This window comes from Thunnus thynnus, chromosome 6 (assembly GCF_963924715.1).
Source record: "Thunnus thynnus chromosome 6, fThuThy2.1, whole genome shotgun sequence".
NCBI classification, from domain to species: domain Eukaryota; kingdom Metazoa; phylum Chordata; class Actinopteri; order Scombriformes; family Scombridae; genus Thunnus; species Thunnus thynnus.
The window spans coordinates 9380116-9403854 of NC_089522.1; the positions used below are offsets into that span (position 1 = coordinate 9380116).

Sequence of the window (23739 nt, forward strand, 5' to 3'; positions counted from 1 at the left end):
AATGTCTAATTAGTGAACACTGTACATATAGACGGTAGATATAAATGTGACTGGCAGTTTAAGTTTACAGTAAAATCTTTCAGTTGAAGTCACAAAGAAGGAGGAGTCTGTATCTGTCTCTCAGAAGTGGTCTGTTGGTTCTTGAAAGAGTGAATAAACATTTAAATAACGATCTGCAGCCTTCTTTAAAATCTGTTTCTATGATCATTTCTGGTTGACTTTTCACTTTGCTCTGCATTGTGTATAAGACCAACACGACAAAATAAGATATACTGTCTGTATAATTGGTTCAACTCAGATCCTCAAACAGACTTCATTAATTCCACCTTTAATAACTAGATTCATATCATAAATAATGAATTTATTTGTTATGGTGGCCACATATATACACAATATATCACGTGTCTTTGTCTCTTGTGTCAGTGTGTGTGTGTTTCGCACTGGCCGGTATCCAGGTAGAGGTCAGTCAGCAGCGGTGGAGACCAAAGCCATCAGGGTGACTCTGTAAACATTTGTCTCATCCCCCTTTAAGGTCAGAGGAACACACATCTGCACCACCTCATAGGGCTGAAACACACACACACACAAGCATACAGTTCATACAACCAGCCAATGCAGTGTGTTCATAAACAAACACCTGATGTAACTGAAGTTCAAAAGTCTTGACACATGACATCGGAGGTTGATGGTGGTAATGCTGTCAGAGCTGCTGATATATGAGATTTTGTGCCAATATTTTTACTCTTTTGATACCAAAATGAGCAGGATTCAGTGTTTCCACCATGATTCAGTCCTTGTCAGAATGGAAATGGCTGTAAAAAGCTGAAAAAGATTCTAAACTCAGATTTAAAAACTCTGAAAGATGAAGTTATAATGACATTTATTCTTGTCACAGTAAATGAGCAGCTTTTTTATGTACTTGAAATTTTGAGTAATATTATTTTTTACCTAAACTTGACTTTTTGATGAGCAACTTCAACTAATCAAACCGCTTGGACTTTTATGTTTTGATTACTTTACAACATTACAACACAATGGATGTAATTAAGCTTTTTTAACAAAAATATGGGTTCTTAAGGTATTTTACAACACTACATCTGTTGTCAAGTACAGATCAAAACCACCACCAACCCCCAAGTTGTTACTAATTCATGCAAACTTTAATCTTTATCTTTATATTTTATCTTCTTCAAAGGATGTGGTTTTTTTTTATTCAGTAACAAAAAGCCAACAGCAGTCCGTGTTCTCCTCCTCACCTTGTATCCACTCTGGGGAGTCCATGTGAGAGTGATGGTGCATCTGTGGCCTGGCTCCACGCTGCCTCTGCTGGGCTCCACGCTGAAGCCCTGCTGCTGCAGAGATGCCACGTTATCCCAGAGAAACTCACCATTCTGGGGAAAAAACAGAGAAAAGATGATTTTTTTTTTTTTTTTTTTACCAATCCCTTAACTGGAAAAATGGATTTGAGTATATAAAGCTTTTGGATGCTTCATTTATACATTTATGCTTCAACACTTTTCATTTTATAACCTAGAAATATTTATGCTATGTCAGTCTAGTTCTGCTAATAAGACACTTTCCTTCACTGGAAAAAAGGGGGAAAAACATGGCAGCAACATTTTAAGAAATCTGCAACATTTAAACAATAAAAACTGAAAACATTTTGTACATTAATTAGTTATTTACACATATTTTCTGAGACAGATTGAGGAGTCAGATGGATCACAGTGCAGCTGTATCATGATATCCTAATATAGAGTATAATATTCAGTATAATGATGACGAATAACTTCATCTCTGCTTTGAAAAGGTTGTTAACCCTCTCATGATGCATCACAGTGTGCTTGATGAAACAATTTACAGCAGTCGGTTGCATAACTGAGTAAACCTACTGCTTTTCTTGTTCTGGATGTTTGCGCTGACCACATTACCTTCTTACTGGGCTGTGTGGAACGGATGCAGCCCACCTGCAGCTCTCTGACTGCAGGTTTGATGGTCTCTGCGCTGTAGCTGGCCCGCAGGGTCACCAGCACGGGGAAGCTGGGCTTTTCCATCACCTCAGACTCTAGATATAGATGACACACACACACACACACACACACACACACACACACACACACACACACACACACACACACACATACACACGTAGGCTTACTGTCATTACTTCAAAGTAAAGTTGTGTTAAAAATGGCAACAGATAATCCTGGCACTACAGGAGTATGTTAGTGTTTTAATTTATGTCAAGTACTGGTATTTGTGGCCAAGGAGACGTTGCATTAACGTACCATTCAGCCATCAGGATGATTTTCTACCATGTCAGACATCTCTTAGCTTCCACTCTTTTCTTTCACTGATTAGCCCCTCTCCCCTTTTTAGTTAACAAGTTAAAATCAAACACACTTTTCTGATCCTTTAACTACTTCCTTCTTTGCGACGCTCCTAATATGCAGACTTCAACTTGAATTTTGCCGGGTGTCAGTGAGAAACTTTCAGATTCAAGCTAACATCTCCGTCCCCACAGGAGCCTTGTTCCTCTGACACAATCATAGCGAAGCTCAAGGTCTTATCCAGCTGCTGATGTTATCTTCTTGCACAAACACCTCTTTGAGTTAGTCAAACTTGAAGTAACCTTGGAGGTGTGCCTATTTTTTACACACAGATTTTGCAGTAAAATATTATCTGAGTGCTGGTGACAAGCACACGACCTGTCAGCATGCTACGATTAACCATAAATGACTACATTACACACCCCGCCCTCACTCGCATAAATCATGGAGCACGTCTGCGAGTTATTAGTCATCTTTATAGCGTCTTTATTTCCTCGGCCTGATTTCCATGTCTTGTTGGAGCCATCAGTGTCTTTGAGAATATGATTGAAGTTAAATCAGTTTCCACTGATAATTCCCATAGATAACAAGTGTAGCACTGATCAGTTCCATACCATTTAATCAAGCACAAGTGCATCCTGTGCATCATATGATAGGTTGATGACACTGAAGACTAGAGGAAGGCAGAAGCTACTGTACCTGTAAGCTGAGGTTGACTTGTTATCAGTGGAGGGAGGAGGGATTCAACGGGCACAGTCAGCAGGTGTCCTCCATGCAGATACATGTTATGCGAAGAGGCTGCACCCCTCAGATCAATCACACACACTTTACTCTAAGAGACAGAGATGTCACAGGGTTAGAGTTGTTATATCATGAAGCCCAGAGTGAATAAAGGACATACAGGGTGCAGTAAGTACACTCGAATAACAGCAAGGCACTGTGGGACAGCACTTTGCCTGGACCATGTGATGAGGTTTATAACCAATATGAAGGCCAAGGTCAAGCTGAGTGAAGAAATGCATTCAAGTGTGTGTGAGTCTGTGCTTGTGTGACCTTATTTGTGAGCTCTACGGTGAGTCTGTCAAAATAGTTGACGGACGGGTGGTCAGGCTGAAAGGTGACAGTGATGTCCTGGCTCTGTCCTGGAGCAATGCTGCCCTCTACTGGCACCACACTGAACACACTCAGCCCACTGTAGCTCTGGGTTCCTGTACAGGACACAAAACACAAACTGCTACTACTTATGTTTACTAATGTTACGTCTGCTACTAGTACTGTTGTTAAAAACGATGAAAACAAACCTTATGATTATTTTACTGAGCTTATAAGAAATTTGGACATATATTCATGAGAAAATCATGAATGATGAATGATTTCTTGTCCTTCAATAGCAGCTTGACCCTGGTGTTGAACACTATCAGTCAAAGCTGTAACTAACTGAGAACAGAAGATGTTCTCAGTGGTCAGTGTTCAGACCCTACTCCTGAAAAGAGAACTGTTTTAAAAATGAGAGGGGTGGAAAGGTTCAACATCCATGTTGACCATAATTACAACAAATTTACAGCTAATAAATATTTAAATGCAAGAAACTATTTTTGTCAGTGGAAGTCATTGAAACTATATATATTTTCTTCTCACAGCCACAGATAAAAATATATAATAAATTAACTCTCCTCTAGCCATCCACTTATCTAAAATGTTGACATATTCAACATAGAGTACAAGCTCTTGAATGCTCATTTCTGTTTTTTGTTACTTTTTAAATGATCTAACTCCACTGTAAAGCACTATGAACTGGACTCATTTTGTAACTTTACTTTTACACTGAATCTATAAAAAAACACTACCTGCTATTGACGCACAGCCTCTTTTGCACAGCTCACATCCCACAAAAATTTTACATGACATTACATTCATTGATTTGACAGACACATAACAAGTACAGTATGAGAAAAGCATTAAGAAATGGTTTGTATTTTTATCTTTCTCATGTGCATATTCTGATATATAGAGCTGTGTGTTCATTGTGACAAATTTAAGTACAAACGATAGCGTCTCAGTGAAATGAAGGGCCATCATGTTCCCCCAGAACAGCTTCAGTGTTCTTTGACAAAGATTTTCAAAGTGTCTGAACTGTGCTGGAGGAATGAAGATCATTCTTGAGTGCCTTTGTTGGGTTGAGATCTGGCGACCATGAAGGCCAGAGAATATGACTCAAATTTTTTAAAATATTCATCAATTCGACAGTTCCTCAACAGTGTCCTCGTGTCCTGCAGGCATTTGCATTTGTAGTAGCAACTCTATATCTTTTTCCTTTTGTAGCTCCAGCAGTCACAGTTGTCAGGCTCCCTGGCGAACTGTGCAGTATTAATTACAGCTTACCCACAGTAGGCTGGACCTGAGAGTCTGTGTAGCTGCCCAGCAGGAAGGCCACCTTGTCAGCTCCACCCTGAGGCCTGGAAGGAGCGAGACTGGACAGCAGCAGCCTGAAACCCACCGCCACCACCGAGCTATTCTGCAGCTGCAAAACAGGACTGAAAGTCATTATCAAGACTACCAAGACAAGTTCTGGCCTTGATTGTTTTAAGACCAGGACCTGGATTAGACTTTAGCTGATAATGGATAAAATATGAAAATTCTAACATTTCTTCTAAACTAACAAGATGGAATCTTGTTCTCATACTTGACTGACCTTCAGGACCTGCGAGGTGCTCTCCTTCTCCAGCACATAGCCAAAGTCAAGGAGACCTCCAGGATGGGAGCAGGTAACAGCGGGGACCACACCCTCTCCACGCAGAGTCATCTCCAGGATCATCTTGTTGCTTCGCACCTCCAGTGTCTCACAGTGCTACAGAACAGTAAAGGTGGTGAGGTATTGCTCAATACTTGTTATTTATTAGTTACTGAATTATCTTTTATGAGATTTTTCTTTTCATAATTTTCAGATTGAGAGGTAGAGTGACAAATTACAAATGGATTAATATGGGATGTAACAATAATTTTGGATACTTTTACTTCACTCTGAGAGATACTGGTCATTCAATAGAGGGAGAAATGTTCATTTTTTTAATTATATTTAGCAATAAACTGGTGCTGTGTGTTAAATTCTAGACTGTTAACCCACCTTTTTCTCAAGAGTTGGACTGAAGGCCAGTACCAGAGTATGTTTTTCTCCTGGTCTTATACATCTGAGAGCATTGAGAAGGGAAAAGGGGCCATATATGTCCAACACTGATGACCTCAGCTTGGAAATGGTCAAAGAAAAGCAGCAGTGAACAGTGAGATCTGGGGTCTGAGGAGTAATGTGGACATTGTTGGCAGAAATCCCTGAGACTGATATCTTGGAACCTGCACAAATTAAACCAAAACTATCTGTGACACTGAATACTTCTAGAGGTAAGTGAGAAAACATGTCTTTGTAATTTGGGTGAACTGATCCCTTAATATCCGCCTATATATAAAAGAGGGACCACAGACCGCACACTATAGGGAATCAGCAGAAAACCATTTTGAGACTTTTCCATACCACTTAACACCACTGTTAAAGTTCTGAAACTGTAAGGGTTAAATGTACAAGCACATTCTGCATTTTTTTTACTGTGTAGAATTTTGTGTAATAACTTTAATAACTGTAATAACTTAGACAAGCAGTATTTGCGAAGAAAGGATACGTCCAAAGATTCCTTTGAAATGTTCTGAACTGTAAACCTTTTAATCACTTTCTCTCCTAAAAATAGACAGAACACAAATACAATACAATGAATAAATATGTAAAATCACATACACAAATGTACATCTACAGTATGGGATGAACCATCAAGCTACATGAACATTTGAAATGACTCACCTACTGCCACGTGATTGAAGTCTATGACATTGTGTCCATTGTTGGATGTCACCACTAGAGGGGGCTGTACAGCAGGACACTGCAGCTTCAAGTAGAGAGTGTTGAAAGGACTGTAAAGAAGCAGATGCATCCTGATTATTCATCTGTCATTAGCCACAATACTATACATCCAACTTTTGGCAGCTCACAATCACTTTCATACAAATAAAAGTATTATATGAATAGACAATATTCAAAATACACAAAATACTTAAAAAATGCAAAGAAGACAATGCACTAAAAGATTGATTTGAAATTGCTGGTTACCCTAAAAAGTCAAAGGTTTACCATTCAAGAGCTGAACAGGTTCATGTATTTCTTTTGAAATACTCAGACTTAAGACAAGGTTCTCTATCAAATATTTAGAGCCTGCTGAACTTAATAATAATTGGAGTAATTGGAGAAAGATGCCAGGCTGCTGAACCAAACTGTAATGGAGAAAGGTAGCACACGTTCCACAACTGATGTGTACAAATAACTTCCATAGCTTCCTTGACATTTTTTGAGTTTCATCAAACCAGCTTTGGGGTTTGTAAACATTGGTTTCCCATTTGTGATTAGCAAAGTTTAAAGTGTAAAGAAATTTCAACTCTCTCATTTTCTCCACTGTTTTCCCAGCAATTTCAATGATGATTCAATGATGAGTCCCCGTCTCGTAGAGGGGCCCTGAGTCAAAATCTATTTTTCCAGCCTTTTTTTAGTTGATTTTGTGCTTACAAGAGTGTGTTCTTAAAAAGGATTGCCCTTTTTATTTAAATGACTAAAACCTAATTGACACACAGCAAACCAGGGGCAGGTAGTAGTGTCTTTTTCTGGGCCCTATAGGGTTAATACAGACTCTGAGTAGTTGAGATATGTTTTTTATATCAACAGCAGACTGTATGACTATGCAGACTTTTATGCATAAATTAAAACAGTGGAAGTCTGGCAAAAGAGGCCATGGTTTAAAAGAGCTGGTTGACATTCAGATTTTACAAAATCTGTAAACTAACAGGAATTATGAACTGTATTGGGTCCAGTGAAGTCTCAAAGATTAAAGACATAATATGACACTAATCTGACATGGCAGGGTGTACAGTGTGTTTTACAGAGCTGTACGGAAGCTGACTCAGTGTTACCTCCATGCCGGCTGGGCCTGTTGGTCTTCCTCTGGAGGGTCTCCGTCCGATACGTAGCAGGGAACGGTGTACTCCCTGTAGTGCTGGGTGAAGGAGTACAGCAGAGAGGCTTTAGCCTCCTCATACTGCTCTGACCTTGCAGGAAAAGACATGAACAAATCAACAATCTTCTCACACTGAAACTCTTTTCATTCAAGTTTTCCAGCTCAGTTTAGATCATAATATGCACGGTGTGATCACAGCAACTTAGAAGAAATTAAAATACTGATGAAATCATCTTGAGTTGTCTTAAAGGTCAAAAATGATGCAACACTATGTTTAACAGCACAGGAAACTCCCGAAATGATCTTTTTTCAACTTGAAGTCTGATGACTTTTCCTTGAGTGACCCCAACATTAGAGGAAGTGAAACATCACAAGGGTACAACGACTGTCTTCGGGTCATTTTGACCTGACAGTTGTAAAATCATTTACACACCACAGAAACCACACACATACACACACACACACACAAAATGAGAAATTGAGAATATGTGTGTTACTGATTGACCTCACTGACTTTGTCTCACTGACTTTTTCAGATGTCCAAGAGGAACAAGAGAACAATGATTTAGAAGAGGAGGAGGTATCTGAAGAAGATGGAGAAGAATACAACATGATGCATCATCTTCAGATGAAGAAGAAATCTCCCAAGCTAAAAGAGCAAAATAACCTGGTCCTTGTCATCATATGACAACCAGGATGGGATGGCATCACAAAATGTCATAAGGATGACTCCAGGGCCCACATGATATGCAGTTGCCCAGGACATCGCCTGGGTGTCTGTTATACCTCTACAACCCTGAGCCTGAAGTAACAGTGGATGAGCAACTGGTTCCTTTCAGAGGTAAATTTTTATTTTCATATCTGTAATGTAAGTGAATTTCACCGTTAATTTTATCATGTATTGCTGTAATATCATTGACTTATGTGATTGTTTCCTGTGACACTGACAATAATTATTGATAATAATCTCTTTTGTCAAAAGGTCGCTTTCCTTTCTGGCAGTTTATGCCCAGCAAGCCAGCAAAGTATAGCATCAAGATATGGGTGGCCTGTGACACACAATCCAGCTATGCTTGAAAGATGCAAGTCTACATAGGGAAGCCGACCGGTGGAGGCCCGGAGAACAACCAGGGGATGCGGGTTGTGCTTGATGTGACTGATGGACTGACTGATGGATGTGACTCTTCTGAACTCAGCCAGCAGCCTCTGAAGAGGAAGATCACCATGGTTGGCACAGTTAGAAAGAACAAGCCTGAGCTCCCTCCTGCACTCCTTGCAACAAGGGGGAGAGGGCCTTCTCGTCAAAGTTTGCCTTCACTCCCACCTCCACTCTGGTGTCTTACCTCCCACAGAGGAACATGAATGTGGTCCTCCTGAGCACACTGCACAAAACGACTGAGATCGGTGATCGTGAGGACAGGAAGCCAACCATCATCCTGGACTACAACCACAACAAAGGAAGTGTGGACAAACTGGACAAGGCGATTGGAACTTACAGCTGCAGCAGGATGAGTGCCTTCTGGCCCCTGGTCATCTTCCATAACATCAGTGATGTGTGCGCATACAATGCCTTTGTAATATGGAACAAGATCAACAATACCTGGATGCCTGATAAGCAGAACAAGAGGAGGGTGTTCCTGGAGCAGCTGGTAAAGGCACTTGTAACCCCACACATTCAAAGAAGGGAGCGCTTCCCCCACACACAGCAGCCTCTACAGCGCTTGTGAAAGCTGTTCAGGGGGAAGAATCTTGTCCTGATCCACCTGAGGCTCCAGCTGGAGCGGGCAAGAGGAGGAGATGCCAATTCTGCCCCCCAAAGAAGGAGTATAAAACAAATACTATGTGCTGCACATGAAAGAAATACATTTGTAAAGTCCATGCACTCACACTTGCATACTGTCCCACATGCGCTAATTAGAGTTGATTATGTTCTTCAAGTTTTTGTTTTGTACCTATTATCTTATTTTATTCTTATTTATTGTTGTTGTTTATACACCTTGTGGGTAGGAACACTGGTTCAAAAAATGGGAGAAGACTAATATTTTGTAGTTGAATTCCTCATTGTACAGAGTTTGTGATGAATGACAGGTTGTTTCTTCATGCAAAATAGATTTGAGGTTTAGAATTCAATTAAGCTGCAGCTTTATCTTATGGGTTTAGTGAAGCCGGGTCATTTTTGACCCTTAGGACAAAGGGAGTATACAGAATGTTAAGACTACACAAGGGTTACGCACTGGAAGTGGAGTGAATGTACAAGTAAAAGCTTTGAGTGTAATTTATATTTCAGTGTTGTCGGGTCTCAGATGTCTCTCCAAGTTATTAATTGGGTTTAGCCTACTTTCCTACTTTGAGATGCTTTCAGGGAGGATGTGGAAGATGTTTCCTAAGGAATGATTTATTCTCTTTCTGCAGCACTACGCTCTGATATTTGATAGAATATTTATTTATGAATATTTTTCTTCACTGGCATGTCAGTTCAGAAAACTGGTTGTGCTGGAAAACACGGGATTACAAAGCAAGCAGAAACATTGATGACATCAAGGATAAAAATGAAGTATAAATGAGACCTCCTACCCTGGCTGTATGTTGTCAGGATTTGGGGATTCAGTTAGTCTCTCAGGTTTGGGGCTGTCTGACACTTTGCTGTCCTTTGGATTCACAGATGCCTTCTTTCCTTTACTGGTTTCCACTGGGATCTCCTTTTTTATCTTCCAACACAGACATGAACATAGAGATGAGTTCATACTGGGGATATATAAATGTAGGGGCTACATTCTGTATAAATAAGTATGGTTATGAAAGTGTGAAAAAATCAGTAATCTGGTGATGTGTTCACATTTAAAACCCTTGTGGCAGCACAGATCGATCCTCACACTAGCAGGAGGTGACTGGAGTTGGTGGGAATACAGTCGTACCTCCTCTTCAGCTTGTCGGTTCCTCTCCAACTCCTTCTCACGGAGCAACTTGGCTCGATGGAGGAGACGCAGCGCCTCGTCTTTGATCTCCTGGTCCGACAGTCTGGGTCTGAACGTCACCTGGACCAGACATCTCTAGGTCAGAGGAGAGATGGAAACATGTCAGGAATTACTCATATGAAAAACAAGTTTGAAGGGTGAAGCAATAACATTTGTTAAAACTGTGTGTTGTACAGATTTTTCAGGAAACTTTTTCTTACTCCCTGGTCATTTTTTAATTTAGAGGTTTAAATTAGTTTTGGCAGTCTCTTGTTCTGGGGTTTTCTCTTGTGTGGACCAATTCAAATGGACTGAGGAAGATAATCCCTCTGTTTTCCTATTGCAGACTATTTACTGGATTTCTCCCACCTGACCTCTGTTATACAGTTGAAAGAAGATAACACAACAGATTAATTGTTACTATAAACAGAATGTGAGTCTGTAGGAAAGTTTTCCACTCTCAGCTGTTGGAAAATAGGACTTCAAGTCCAACTGTCACAACCTACATCAATAACTGCAATGATTTTCAAAGCACCTGTACTGAGATAAATAATAATTTAAAATATTAATATAAAATTTATTTCAAAATTATTTTTTTTGTATTATATTCTTTACCCATTGATTCTGTAGCTCACATGAACATAAACATCGGTTTGAATGAGAAGTACATAAAAATTTGTTCACTTCCATCAGGTGTCCAGTAGAGTGCATCATTACGCTATAAAGGCTTTTGTTGTGACCCAACGGCAGCGATGGCTGTTATTCTGTACAACTGAATTGAGTTGAACTGGGACTGGAGGAATTTCCTCTGAGATCATTATGTCTTTGATGTGAATTGTCATGTCAAGTAAAATTTACACTTAAATGTAACAAGAACTTCTGTACACTCCTCCTAAAGCCCAGTTCAAACAATCTCGATTAACATTAGAGTTAGAACTAGGAATTAGATTATGATCATATGTAGTCACAGTCTAAAATTGTGATAAATTCTGGTTTTGCAACTAAAACAATGTCAGAGTAAAGTTTTGGCCATGCGGAAAAAAAATGAGAAACACAACTTCAGGAGATCAGGCTCCAAAAGATTACTGAGACAGAGGTGAGTGAGGTGGGGTCAAATTATTAGAGTTAAAGAATTCTTCAGCTGGACCTGATTGCCAAGTTCTCACAGAGGCCCAGATATCCTGAACTTTAGTCTCTTGTATGGGTACTTTCTCACCCTGCATTTCCCATAATGTAACCAAGTGTCATAGTTCAATTTTGGAAATAGTAGTCTGACGAAAAAAACTTAACCGAACATGTCATGATCATCAATTGATGGAGACTGAATACCATGAGATGCGGTTAAAACCTCTAGAAAAAGCCAGTAAATGGATCTTAAATAATGCCCACAGTTTGAAATGAAGGCTTTTTATGTTATAAATTTGTAGTCTCCATGTCAGTAACCCTCAGGGTCATTTTCCTCACGACGAGTAATCTGACTGTTATTTGCCCCTTAAACATAAGTGGTGTTTTACTCCACCTCTCCACCCAGCAGGCGTCCTGCAGAAGGAGTGATCCTGATGTCTGAATCCTGGGGTGGGGTGAAGCAGAACAGCCTGGGTGCTACTGGAGCCATGGCCTCTCTGACCCCAAGAGGGGCTGGTTGTTTGGACTGGTTACCGTCAGTATGATGGTTAATCAGGTGAAGTAGAGCGGTGGAGTGGTCTCCAACCGCCGTGGCCCCAAACTTGACCAGAGAATGGGAGAGCTCCAGTGGAGGGCGGACACCCACTGCTCGGCAAGACAGAAGAAAAACTCTGAGGACAAACGAAAAGAAATCATTGAGCTATATATTAAAAAATATTCTGAACATAATCAACAAATCCATATACATGATATGACATTTAATTTACAAAGAATGAATGATTACATCTTAACCTGTTAATTCCAGACTTGCAGCTGAGCTGGAAATTGTACTCTTTGGCCTTGCTGGCACTGAAAATCAGATCAATCTCCAGGGTCTCTTGTGGGAGAAGAGTGCCAAAGCCATCGTTAGGTTGGACGTCCATAAACTGAAGTGTGAGGGGAACAAAAACAACACAAATTACTTAAATTTCCAATTTAAGGGTTGAGCAAAAGTGGCATATCTCAAGCAAATGGGAAATGTCTCAGAGGAAAGGAAGGTAAAGCTGAATTTTAAACAGTGATAGTGCTATCTTAATGACTAAATTTAAGTCTCCTCCAGACCTGACATCATCAAGAGAGACAGCATTGATAAAAACATTATTTTCGGTGACTTATAGTTTCTGCTCGTATCTGGATCCAGGCAACTGCACAGCACAGATACAGCAACATTTAACACAAGATAAAGTATTCACAGTACTGGAAACTAAAAACACAGAAGTTCTTGTCACTCAAAAGATTTCTTATAACGCCTCATCTCTACTTTGTCACCTCAGCTGTAACCACAGTACCTCTGGAACACCCAGGAAGCCAAAGTCCTGAGGCAGCAGGGACATGTTGGTAAGGCGAACACGGCTCTTGATGGACTGGTGAATGGAACAGTAGCCAAAGTCTACCTCAGTCCGGTCAAACTGCAGGTCTGAGGAGGTCATAACTGCTTGGACTGTGAAATGGACCAGCTGCACCTGAACACACATAAAACATCTTTACAAACCTTTGGCCATTTTCATCAACATCCTTCAAACATGTTTGCCCTGCTTTGCTTTTGATGTCACATCTTATCTAGATTCCCTTTATTTCATTCTCACATCATAATAATTTCCGTGAAACATCATTGTGGTTTGATTTATATACTACAAAATGATTCCAGTGTTATGTTCTGCTTTTTAAATCTTAATTATATATTTTCATATTCAGATTGAAGAGAACAAAGAAAGCAACAATATGAACATGGGAGTAGCATGGACTGATGTTTTCTAAAAATAAAGCCTTTTAAGTCTGTTATTTCACAAATATGAATATATGCACTTGAAGTATCAAATTAATCAAACTCATGTTTAAGGAAAGACCATTTTAGTCTCCCGAGCTGAAATGGAGCAACGCTTTTATGCATATAGTCATCCTTCATCATTGAACAGCTGAGACGCAAGACGTGTGTATATATGTGTGTATGTGTGTTCACTCCAAAACAGGCTCAAAGTGTTAGAAACTGAAATCTCTGCACTAACCCATGCAACTGTTTATTGGTGAATCTTGTGAGCAGTGCTTTTTTTCTCGAGATGACGTCCCCTTGAGTCATTGAGTCAGTGTGCAGCAGATGACCTTGTTTATTGGTCTCTGCACCATTGCTTTCCTGGCTGCTGTGGCGTCTGGTGACCATACATCAGTGTACGTGTGTGTGTGCATGTTTCAGTGCCAGGAGCTCAGGGCCTGGGGCTGAGGGCAACAGCTTTGGTGCTCCACAGGAGCATCCTGGCTCAGTCTTTGGCTCCTTGTCAGAGCTGTGCTTCCCCTGCAATCCTCTCCTCTCCTCCCCTTGTCCTGGTAGAGACAGGCAATAGGGGCTGGACAGGGAGGGAGAGGGATGTGACGATTTGGCAAGAAAACAGGCCAGATTTAGATTTACTGAGAAAGAGGACTGGCATCAGTGCAACACGAATGTTTAAGCAGCTGCTCTGTATTTTTTAATGAAGGCTGCTGCTGACTAGTTGAAGGAATTCAGTTGCTGTAAGCACTTTATTTCTCCCTTCGAGGGCTTCAGAATTGACTGTTTTCGTATTGCAAAATGCACACTGGACCTTGACAAGAAGTTATTTTAGATTTGTGCCTTGAGAGGAATGATTTGCTTGACAATTAATTGCAAATAGTCTCATAATCAGTGTTTGTTGCACTATACACAACTAAAATAACACATCCATGATGTGGATGTGTCTGAAGCCAATGAATGTAATTCCAGTATGTCCTGGTTATGTTACGATAACCAATATAAATAAATGGTATAATATATGGTATAAATGCAGTGTACTGTAATAAATTTATATTACAATATAGTTGTACTCACTGTAGTCACATCAAGACAACAAAGATAATTTTCAAGGTGCATTTTTATATGAAACAACCAAGCACTGAGTGTAAAATTCAGTTACATGTGTTGCTAATGAAGGGATGGAGCTAAAGATTACACTTTATAGAAAACAAGTAACAAGCGCAGCTGGGAGGAATTCACTTTCAGATTCTGGGTGAATTTTGGATGAATTCAGTAACTATGGCACCGTGTTTTGTTCACAACTGGAACAAAGAAGCCTTTTGAACTACAGCTCTAATTTGCGCCTCTGACTGGCCTCTTCTCCATAGCAACGGCGGCCGAGGTTCATGGATATCATAATATTTAGAGCCATCTGCCGTGCCAAACTGACATGATTTTTCAGTAACAAAGTTGAAATAATTAAAACTGGGGGCCATAACAGAAACCTATAGCATCGTGGGATTATCCAGAAGACTCCTGGGTGTCTAGGTTGAGGAACATAAAGGATATTGTTAAAAGAAACATAATTAAACTTATTAAGGCTATATAACAAAGAACATTTTGAGCTTCTGGAGACATTTTCACTTAAACAATGTTGAATAACCTTTATGCTTGGCTTATTAACGCCCATGGAGTAACTGGGCCTTGGGGGTATGAGATAATTTTAGCTTGTTACCAGCAAAATAGGTTACAACCTTCAGTGGCTCTACTTCTGTTAGGGACAAAGTAGGACACAAGCCCTGTATTGCAGGATAAGTGCGATGTTTTCATGATCACAGGGAGGTTTACTATAAACTGGAACTATATGTTTACAGTGTAAAGTATGATACAAACCTGGCCTGCTACTTGCACTGTCATTGGGACCTCCAGGACTCCTGTATCTGTGTCAAAAAACGTCTTTGCATCTTTGGATAAGGAGCGTCTGTATAGTGGAAGAATACACACTATTATGCAAAGTAGCCTTTTATCATAAAAAGGGCTTTGTCCTTACATCATGTTCATAAACAAAGACACACAACACACAACAAACACATGACTGAAACAGAGATTTTGAATTAATTTTTTTTTCTCAGTACATCAGATACCAGCAGTCAAAAGCCACAAGCCACTATTGAGCTTTTCAAAAAAAAGACAAACATTCAGACCCTGAAGACCCATTACTTTACTTTAACCCACGACTGTAGGATCAGCTCGCCAGGGAAAGCAGGAGAGAGATGTAGAGTGCGCCTCCACACTACTGTAGGTTGTAGCCATGGTGATGGGAGACGTAAGTATGATTCAAAGAGGCCCAGTAGTCATGCACAGGCTTATGTAAAACTCCATTCCCTCAATATCTCCCTGTGTCAAGAGCTGCTCTCATAATAACATGTGTGTGTGTGTGTGTGTGTGTGTGTATATATATATATGTATGTATGTATGTATCGTTCATTATCATGTAAACAGTGGTCAAATGTCAAATGTAGTTTGTGGCTTCAATCCATCCTCCACCTCTCACTTTCTCTCCCCTTCTCCCAACATCTTTCTCTTTTTTCTCTGCTGTTTCCTTGCTTTTTCCTTCTCGTCTCTCTCCCATCAACTGTCTTCTCTGTCTTTTCCTCTTACGCTCTTAATGCTGGATGAAGGCTTGAGAGCTAATGCTGTAAATGTCAGTGGTTTTAAGGCTCTCCAGATGTCAGTGTGTTTTTTCAAAGCGCTAGAAGCAAGCCTCGCCTTCAACGAATCTGTCAGATTCAGGTTCAAGGACAGGTTTGTGTTTCACATTTCCCAGGCCTTGTTCCTGCACACCACTGTTGTAAACATACTGTTCTACTATAACACCCTTTATGACTCAAAGGTCACTCCCTCATATGTCAAAATTAAATCTCTGCACCTCCGCAAGAGGAGTAATGAAAATAAGTATTTTTTTCTTCCTTCATAGCTTGACCAATGAGCACAGAGGGTGTATTTAAGGAAGCACTCTTGTTCTGCCTGCTAATAGAATCGCTGCTGGAGAGTCACTCTTGAATTAGCTTGGCAGGGCAGAGTGGAAAAGCCTGGTGGGACGTCGCCAGGCCCATATGCTCAGGAGAATTTTGCGGATGGATGGGGCTTCAGATTTGTCAGTGTCCTGCACAGATTTATTTGTGTGTTCTTCCTCTCTGTAGACAGATTATCCACAGACTCGTCCAAAAGCAATTCTCCTCCATAGTCTTTATTGTTACTTCTGAGATTAGTGGAGGACCTACACAGTGAAAAAGTTTGTGGTACTGCTGTAGAGCTGCAGTGGATATTTGTAGAGGATTTCAACTGGCATTGCTGTAATAATTGGGCATAATTTCATGTATTTGAATAATTTTTAATCATCTGCGTGTACCTCCCTAGAAAAACTGGAAAAATGGAGAAGTGGTAAGAGAGCAAGGCTCCAAAAACTCAAAAGAAAGAAGAAGAATTTTGAAACAACGTAACTATCAGGAAACTTGGAGAGCTTTAGTGCTACATTTTACCTGATGGGAGCAAAAAGACTACATTGAAATAAATACATTCCTCGTCAATATGGACTTCTGTTTGGATTTCACCATTAAAGAAAAGTGATTATGAAAAGGATTACAAAACGGATTAAGAGGCTTAGGGATTTTTCAGTATGGGAAAATGGATGGACAAAAACTACAGTAAATGAAAAGAAAAGAACAAAAGAAATCGTAAAAATAATGTTGACCAAACAGGTTATGTTGTTCGCTTATTTTCCAGCAACTCATTGCATCATTAAAGTTGCCGATACTGGTGTGAGCAGAGTAATTTCCAGTGAGAGTATTGGTGGAGCTGTTCAGTGTAATCTGTAGCAAGTCTGAAGCAAATCATCCTTGTAATCTCCCTTTTATCAGCCGGAACTGACAGGGTGGGACACATTGCCCCACTCTTCAGAGATTACACCTAAAACCGCTCATTCAAGAGATCCTGTTCTAATGATCATGTTGTCAGGTTTACACTGCAAAAAATAAAGAAATAATTTTCATCTGGTCTTGAAAACTCTCTAGAGGCAGAATGTTTTACTTGATCCTGGAATTTCTAAACTAAAGAACTGAATCAGCTCTGAAGTCAAAACTGCAGGCCCACTTAAGCCAGGTCACATCTCTCGGTAACATAGCTCAGATTTGAATCTGAGACATAAATGTGGTGATTTCAAATAAAACAGTCAGTATAACCTAGTTCCATCAATTTTTAATGGGCATTTCTCTGGTTGAAGAAACAATTGACCAATCAGAGCATTGTGGGCAGGGTTAAAAATGAGAACGTCGTCTTCTGACACAGCTACAGCAGCTATCTACCTAGCTACATCTATGGAAAATAGTGATAGAAAAATAGTCACAAAACTGGTGGCAAGTATGGATGAGACCAATGGAAGTGAGCAGGTTGTTGTAAGTTGACTCACAGCAACAATTACTCTTAAATTGCTATATTTCTTTGATAAAAAACAAAACAAAACATTAACTCCAACTAAAATCGACAAAACAAAATAACCTCCACTCCAAAACAGAAATGGACTAACATGAACATGATGCCAGACAGATTGGGCTGTCAGTTTTCATCTGAAAGCAAATGAGCAGCATTCCTCTTAGCTGAACAGGATCACAAACATGTGAACCATTGGCCTTGCAGAGAGGGGATTATGTAGTGAATGGAACAATGCTGTGGAGTATGTGAGGGGAAAGAGTGGGCTGGATGGTGACAAATAAAGGTGGAGGAAGACAGTCAGAGAGGGATGAAGGAAAGCAAAGACGGTAAAGGATGTGGGCAGGTTGAACGCAATCCTTCAGAGCAGGAAGCAAGAATGTACTCACCCTCTCCCAAAAGCCTGGGAGGGAAGGCAAGACGCAAACACCTGTGTAAAGAATAAAAGCTATGAGTCATTTTAGAAACCAGATTTAATGGTGTGTGTGTGTGTGCGTGTGTGGATGAGACAGTGAGTGAAAGCAGTGCTGCTAATAAGGATTTGGAAATCCAATCATAGACTCTGGCTATGAAGACTTGGCAGTGCCTTTTTAAATGACACACGGCCACTGCATAAAACAAAAGCAAACCTACCAAAAATCAACAGATTGTACAGCACGATCCAACCATGACAGGGATGACACATAAAGGAACACAGCTTGCCGATATGCTGGAAACAATCTTATTTGGCATTTCTAGTATGATTTGTAAGAACGTTTACATCATGTGACATACATGTGACTTTTTTTCCTATCCAGCAAGATTTCTGGTCCAGGTGGAGGATATTCTTTGGGACCTTAGGGTTTCTTAAAGGATAATTGTGAGCTTATTTTCTTGGCTTTGGCCACAATTTCTACTGGTTAGGATAACACTTTACTTACATAGCCCCAGTTAGTACCTCTCTGGAAGATAAATTACTGAGCATCTTTTAAAAACACAGAAGGTCGATAACCGTTGCTTACTGTTGAAGGTATTTCGAGAATGGATTGAGAAGTATTCAATCCCCTGCACAATAAAAAACTATATATGTTTTGGATGTTGTGACTCCATTCTGTATTAATTATTATTATTGAAATATATGAATTACTCACTAATTGCTTTATTGTGCAGCTGGAATAGTTTTTTCATCCAAATGATTCTTTAAGGATTCTGGAAATTCTGTCAAAACAGTGCTATGGTTGGATTTTCAGCCATGCTAATAGCTAGCTACAGGGATAGCCTCAAGCACCACCAGTAGGTCAAAAATTGTTTTATTGAAATATCTCAGACCTTTCATCTGGTGCCATGATTTCTGTTTGTCTAGTATTTTGGTTTATGACTAACTACCTGCAAAACTAAAGACATTCCCATTAGTCTCAGTTGTACTGCTTGTTTAGTGCTAATTAGCAAATGTTAGCATGCTAACTCACTAAAAATAAGTGAGCTTTTGGCTCAAGGTGCGAAAGTACAAAAATGTACAAATGCTTAACTCTGTGACTCAGTGAGTAAATATATATACATATATATATGAGAAGATAATAAAACCATTCTTATTCCTTTATGATCCCATATATCTGATAAAATATGGACACCTTCAATACTCCACTGACAAATAGAGAGGGACATGCCACCAGTGATATGAAAGTTTTTGAAGATAGGGATTTTTAGAGATCTGAGATTGATGGAGCTGCACAGGTTACCGCTGGACCTTTTATTAGCGACTCTGTTCCCAGATCTCAGCAGTTAACTTATTGTAATGTTATCATAATTAATAGAACTGATAGCCAAACTTACAGAAGAGGATCAAAGTTGTAACAAACCGGAATTATCCTTTAAGAACAACAGTGTTATCAATGAGAGCACAGGGAACTAGGTCTGGTGTCTTAGGTTATGTAAGCAGAATCAGGGCCAGCATATAAGTAGTGGTGAATGGTGGACGCATAGAAGGATGAGAGTTTGAGAATAACAGAGAGAGACAGAATAGATGTAGAGTTAAGAGAGGGAAGTGAAGGAGCACAGAGAAAGAGGACTGTAGAGGTTGAGAAAAACAAAGAAGGAGAAGTACAGTTGAACACCGAGGTGAGAGGCCAAGAAAAAGAGAAGTATGTGTGAGAGAGTGGGAGAAGACAGCACAGAAGCGAGAGTGAGAGAGAGAGAGAGACAGAGAGAGAGAGAGAGAGAGAGAAAGTGAAGTGATACAGAGGGAGTAGGGAGGGGGTGGAAGCTGTAGCTGTGCTAGTGCTCGTCAACGCTGCACCATCTCAGCAGCAGCACGAGTAATGTTGCACTCTAATCCTCGCATTAAAACCTCTGCTGATTCACTAAGGCAGATTACTGACATTTTCCCACTTTCCCCTCCTGCCCCGCTGCTGAACGATGACCAGCGTGTGCCCCCGACTTTTGTCATGTGCGAAGAAAACATCTTCTTGTTATTCTTTTCCCCCCATCAATACCTTCTCAGCTATCAATACACAAAGCTGCTGAACTGTGAAGGGAAAATAGAGGGTGGGCAGAAGAATACTAGCACCCACACTGAGTTTTTACATACTGCACGCCTCTCATACTTGCCCTAGGGGTCCCCTGTCCGTTCTCCTGGCATTCAAACCGCAGTTCAATTCCTGCCTCTCCATCTAAATATAGAGCCTGCATTGTTGTAGAAAGAATTACCATGTCCTTCAGAGTCATTATCAGAAGCCTTCATGCCCTGCACTCCCAGTGCAGGTATGTTAAAGAAGCTCTTTTATACACACTGGCTGTTGACTGGTGGTAGATTGTTACCATTTGTATCTCTGCAAGACTTCACATCTGGCTTTTATCAAAAAGGAAAGCTATCATATACACTTTTTAGTATCCTAGTAACAGATTTATCTAGCTGATGCTGTCCTCTTATCAGAAATTGGATGGTTATTCGCTCACCTCTGATAAGGTGGATGCAGTTTTTTGCATTTTCTGGCCAGCTAGCAAGTCACATGTGAGGACTGCTCTTGCTACCTCAAAAGAAAATTCTGTTTTTACTTCGGTCATCAACTTCTATAAGTTATTATAACGTTGCATTCGCCAAAATATTTGCTGAGGCCTGGGAACACATCTACATCTGGTGTAAGAAATGGTTTTACTGTGCACACAGTTACTCAAACAACTGGGTCAAAGTTGAAGCAGGAGGTTGATGTGTTTGGGTTATTATTTTACCTTTCACCCATGTTTTTCTTTCCCAGATAAAGTAGGCTAATCACAGGGTTTATCTACACCCAGTCTGATGCTTGTGTTTTATGCCCTACCTGACTCATTCTTAGTGAAGATGCCATGTTTCCATATCTCAGCAATCAATTAGCTAAATACAATGTTATTATTACTACAAAAATAAGATGAAGGTTGTGATAAACTAGAATTATCCTTTAAAGTTGGTGTTGGTGTAATGGTGTATTGGTTTATTGTGTACTACTAGCACAAATCTACTTCCAAGAGCCCTCAAATCATTTTTTTTCTGTGTGTAGTGTATAACGTATCAGTTTTTGTTATATAGGAAAACTGCAGGTTTCTCTTTTGTTGAAGAAGCAGAGACTGGGAATTCACAAAACTGCAAGCCTGGCCCAACACACATGACAAGTCTCCTTTGGCGAGAACTGTTTGCACCGTCATATAAGGTTGATAGAATCTTAACAAGCTTACAGTCTAAAATAAGATTATGTATGCTCTAGTGCTTCCATTATCATTGCATCCTCTGTGTGTCCTTCCTTACCTCGGCAGGAACTTGAGTTGGGCATTAAAGCTTGATTGAGCCTGGATGAAGCCTGTCTTTGGTAGGATCTCCATGTGTTTCCTCATTTCCGGGCACACCTCAAAGTTCAGCTTCAAGGCTGTGCTGGCACTGTCATGCAAGAGATATGGTTTCATTAGCATAATGTTAACACACCGAGTGCATTCCTCTATGAAAGGTGTAATACAGGACAAACTGTAGAGTTACTGAAAGATAATGCACGGACATTAATGCACAGGTAATAAGGTTATAGAAAGATCATGGCTATGGTTAATAAACTGTGGTTATGTAATGGCTGTTTTTTTTTAAGTTAAATTAAAATAGGAACACAAAATCCATCTCTGAAAGTTGAATGTGCTTCATGCTCATCCATCACCCTGACCTCCACACACTAATGTTCCTCTCAACATCTCTACAAGGACACACTACTTCCTGCATTGCATTAGTGCTCGACGTAGTAGAAGTGTGTGCTGCAGTATTGTTGGATGCTGAGCTGAGTCAATTAGAATGAGATTTCTTCAGAGCAAGAGTACTGTATAATGGTACCTAGAAGAGTAATTGATTTTTGGGGTTTCTAGGCAAAATATTTTCCCTTGTAGCTTTTTCATACAACAGAATAACTAAACAGTTTATCAGGTGGCATAAAAGACACAAAGATAACAGTAGCGATCAGGTAAGTCTATTCATTTTATATGACAGTAACAACAAAAAAATGTAGATATGTCAGGTACTTTGCCCAATGGACATCACAGGGCAGACCTTTTATCTCTTGGAGACTCAACAAGGACAGAAAAAAACACTTTTCCTTGAGTGACACCTGCGGAAATAACCTTTTATGGAATGATGTACCCTAAGGCTCCGATCGGACAGAGCGTTTTTTATAGGTTGCAAAATGCAAGGAGCACCGCACTGCTTTTTTTGTTGAAGCCTACAATTTAAAAAAAGAGCAGCTTGCTGCGTCTTTTTTAAAAAAAATTTTTTTTTATTGTTGCTAGGAAACCACTGAATCACCACCTGCCTCTCAATTCATCCGATTGGACAATGGGAAAAACGCAAATGACGTCGGGCACTTTGCTGTTCTGAGTTGAAATTTTTTCAATTCAAGGTGTTCAGGGCGCTCCTGCAAAAACGCGAGGCACTCAGCAACGAGCAATAAGATTCATTGAAGCTCATTGAAAACACTTACAAAAAGTGGCCCCCAGGCTGCTAAAAAGCGTTCGGTCTGATTGGGGCCTAAGTCCATATCATTTAGGTGACCCAGTTTTCAGGAGCTCCAACAGATGGTTGTGCCTGTGGCTACGAGCTTCAGTTATAGCTGAGGCTTGCGATATAAATGGCTCTTCACCTTGGGAATTCTCAAACACATCCAACAAGAGCCCACACCTACATAAAACGATGACAGTACAAACAACTCTCCGCTTGCTGGAGGGGATATGCGAATACAGTGATGATATTTTGCTATGTCTTTCATCTTCAAAGAAACAAAGGTGAACGATAAGCGAGCCGCGGACAAACGGACTGAGAGACCCTTCATTTTTCGATCCCCCACTCAAATGAAATGACCCACTTTGAATGGCGAGGTCAAACAGATGGTTGTTTCCCCCAGGCAAGGACTCCCAGGGACACTAGGGGGATATTAAGTCGCTATCTTTATTCCGGCCAAATGATAACCTTCAGATCACTCTCAGAGGAATATTCATGGATACATAATCATTTAGTGCAATTAGGCATTTTAATTAAGAGGGGCATTCAGCTGATCCTGTCTTTTTTACAGGCTGACTGTGACCAGTTTGACTCTATTTCTGAAACAATGTTAAATGATTTAAAGGGTGACTTTACAGTAACTGACTCTGATTATCCAACCTTCACATTTTACATGTATTGTTATTTCATTTGGTGTTTGATTTACACGTTAAAACAAATGCTGATTTCTGTCATTCGTGAAAACAACTTCTTAAATTTACAGATAAAATAGATCCCTAAGATTTCCTTAGAGCTGATATGTTGTCTTTCTAAGATTACATTGGAGTCATCTCTCACTCATCCACATGCTGCTGGTATAACTAACTTTAACATCAAATATTTATACACTCAAATATTTCAGTTGTTTATTTCCTTAGATAGTTCAACACAGTTTCCTGTGAAATATATTTCTATTTGGGGGAATTTCAAGTCTTTTGTCAGAGCATCGTTAATAATTAAACTCATTGTAATCACTGAGGTTTAGTGGCAATTG

The 23739-nt window shown here is 40.0% G+C and overlaps 1 protein-coding gene across 3 annotated transcripts in view; it reads right to left on the reverse strand.

The window, feature by feature from the left end:
• Positions 1–312: 312 nt before the first annotated feature.
• Positions 313–23739, reverse strand: part of cfap74 (cilia and flagella associated protein 74) — a 49557-nt gene continuing 26130 nt past the window's right edge. For all 3 annotated transcript variants that reach the window (XM_067591608.1, XM_067591606.1, XM_067591605.1), the window contains exons 22-39: positions 21486–21614; positions 15134–15221; positions 12786–12959; positions 12250–12383; positions 11852–12128; positions 10294–10428; positions 9953–10086; positions 7335–7469; positions 6178–6287; positions 6002–6057; positions 5455–5574; positions 5023–5178; positions 4713–4851; positions 3384–3538; positions 3030–3162; positions 1932–2065; positions 1257–1391; positions 313–567 (exon numbers count right to left, since the gene is read on the reverse strand). In XM_067591608.1, coding sequence (XP_067447709.1) covers positions 463–567; positions 1257–1391; positions 1932–2065; positions 3030–3162; positions 3384–3538; positions 4713–4851; positions 5023–5178; positions 5455–5574; positions 6002–6057; positions 6178–6287; positions 7335–7469; positions 9953–10086; positions 10294–10428; positions 11852–12128; positions 12250–12383; positions 12786–12959; positions 15134–15221; positions 21486–21614 — 2449 coding nt within the window. In that variant the 3' untranslated portion in view covers positions 313–462. The remainder of the gene's footprint in view (positions 568–1256; positions 1392–1931; positions 2066–3029; positions 3163–3383; positions 3539–4712; positions 4852–5022; positions 5179–5454; positions 5575–6001; positions 6058–6177; positions 6288–7334; positions 7470–9952; positions 10087–10293; positions 10429–11851; positions 12129–12249; positions 12384–12785; positions 12960–15133; positions 15222–21485; positions 21615–23739) is intronic.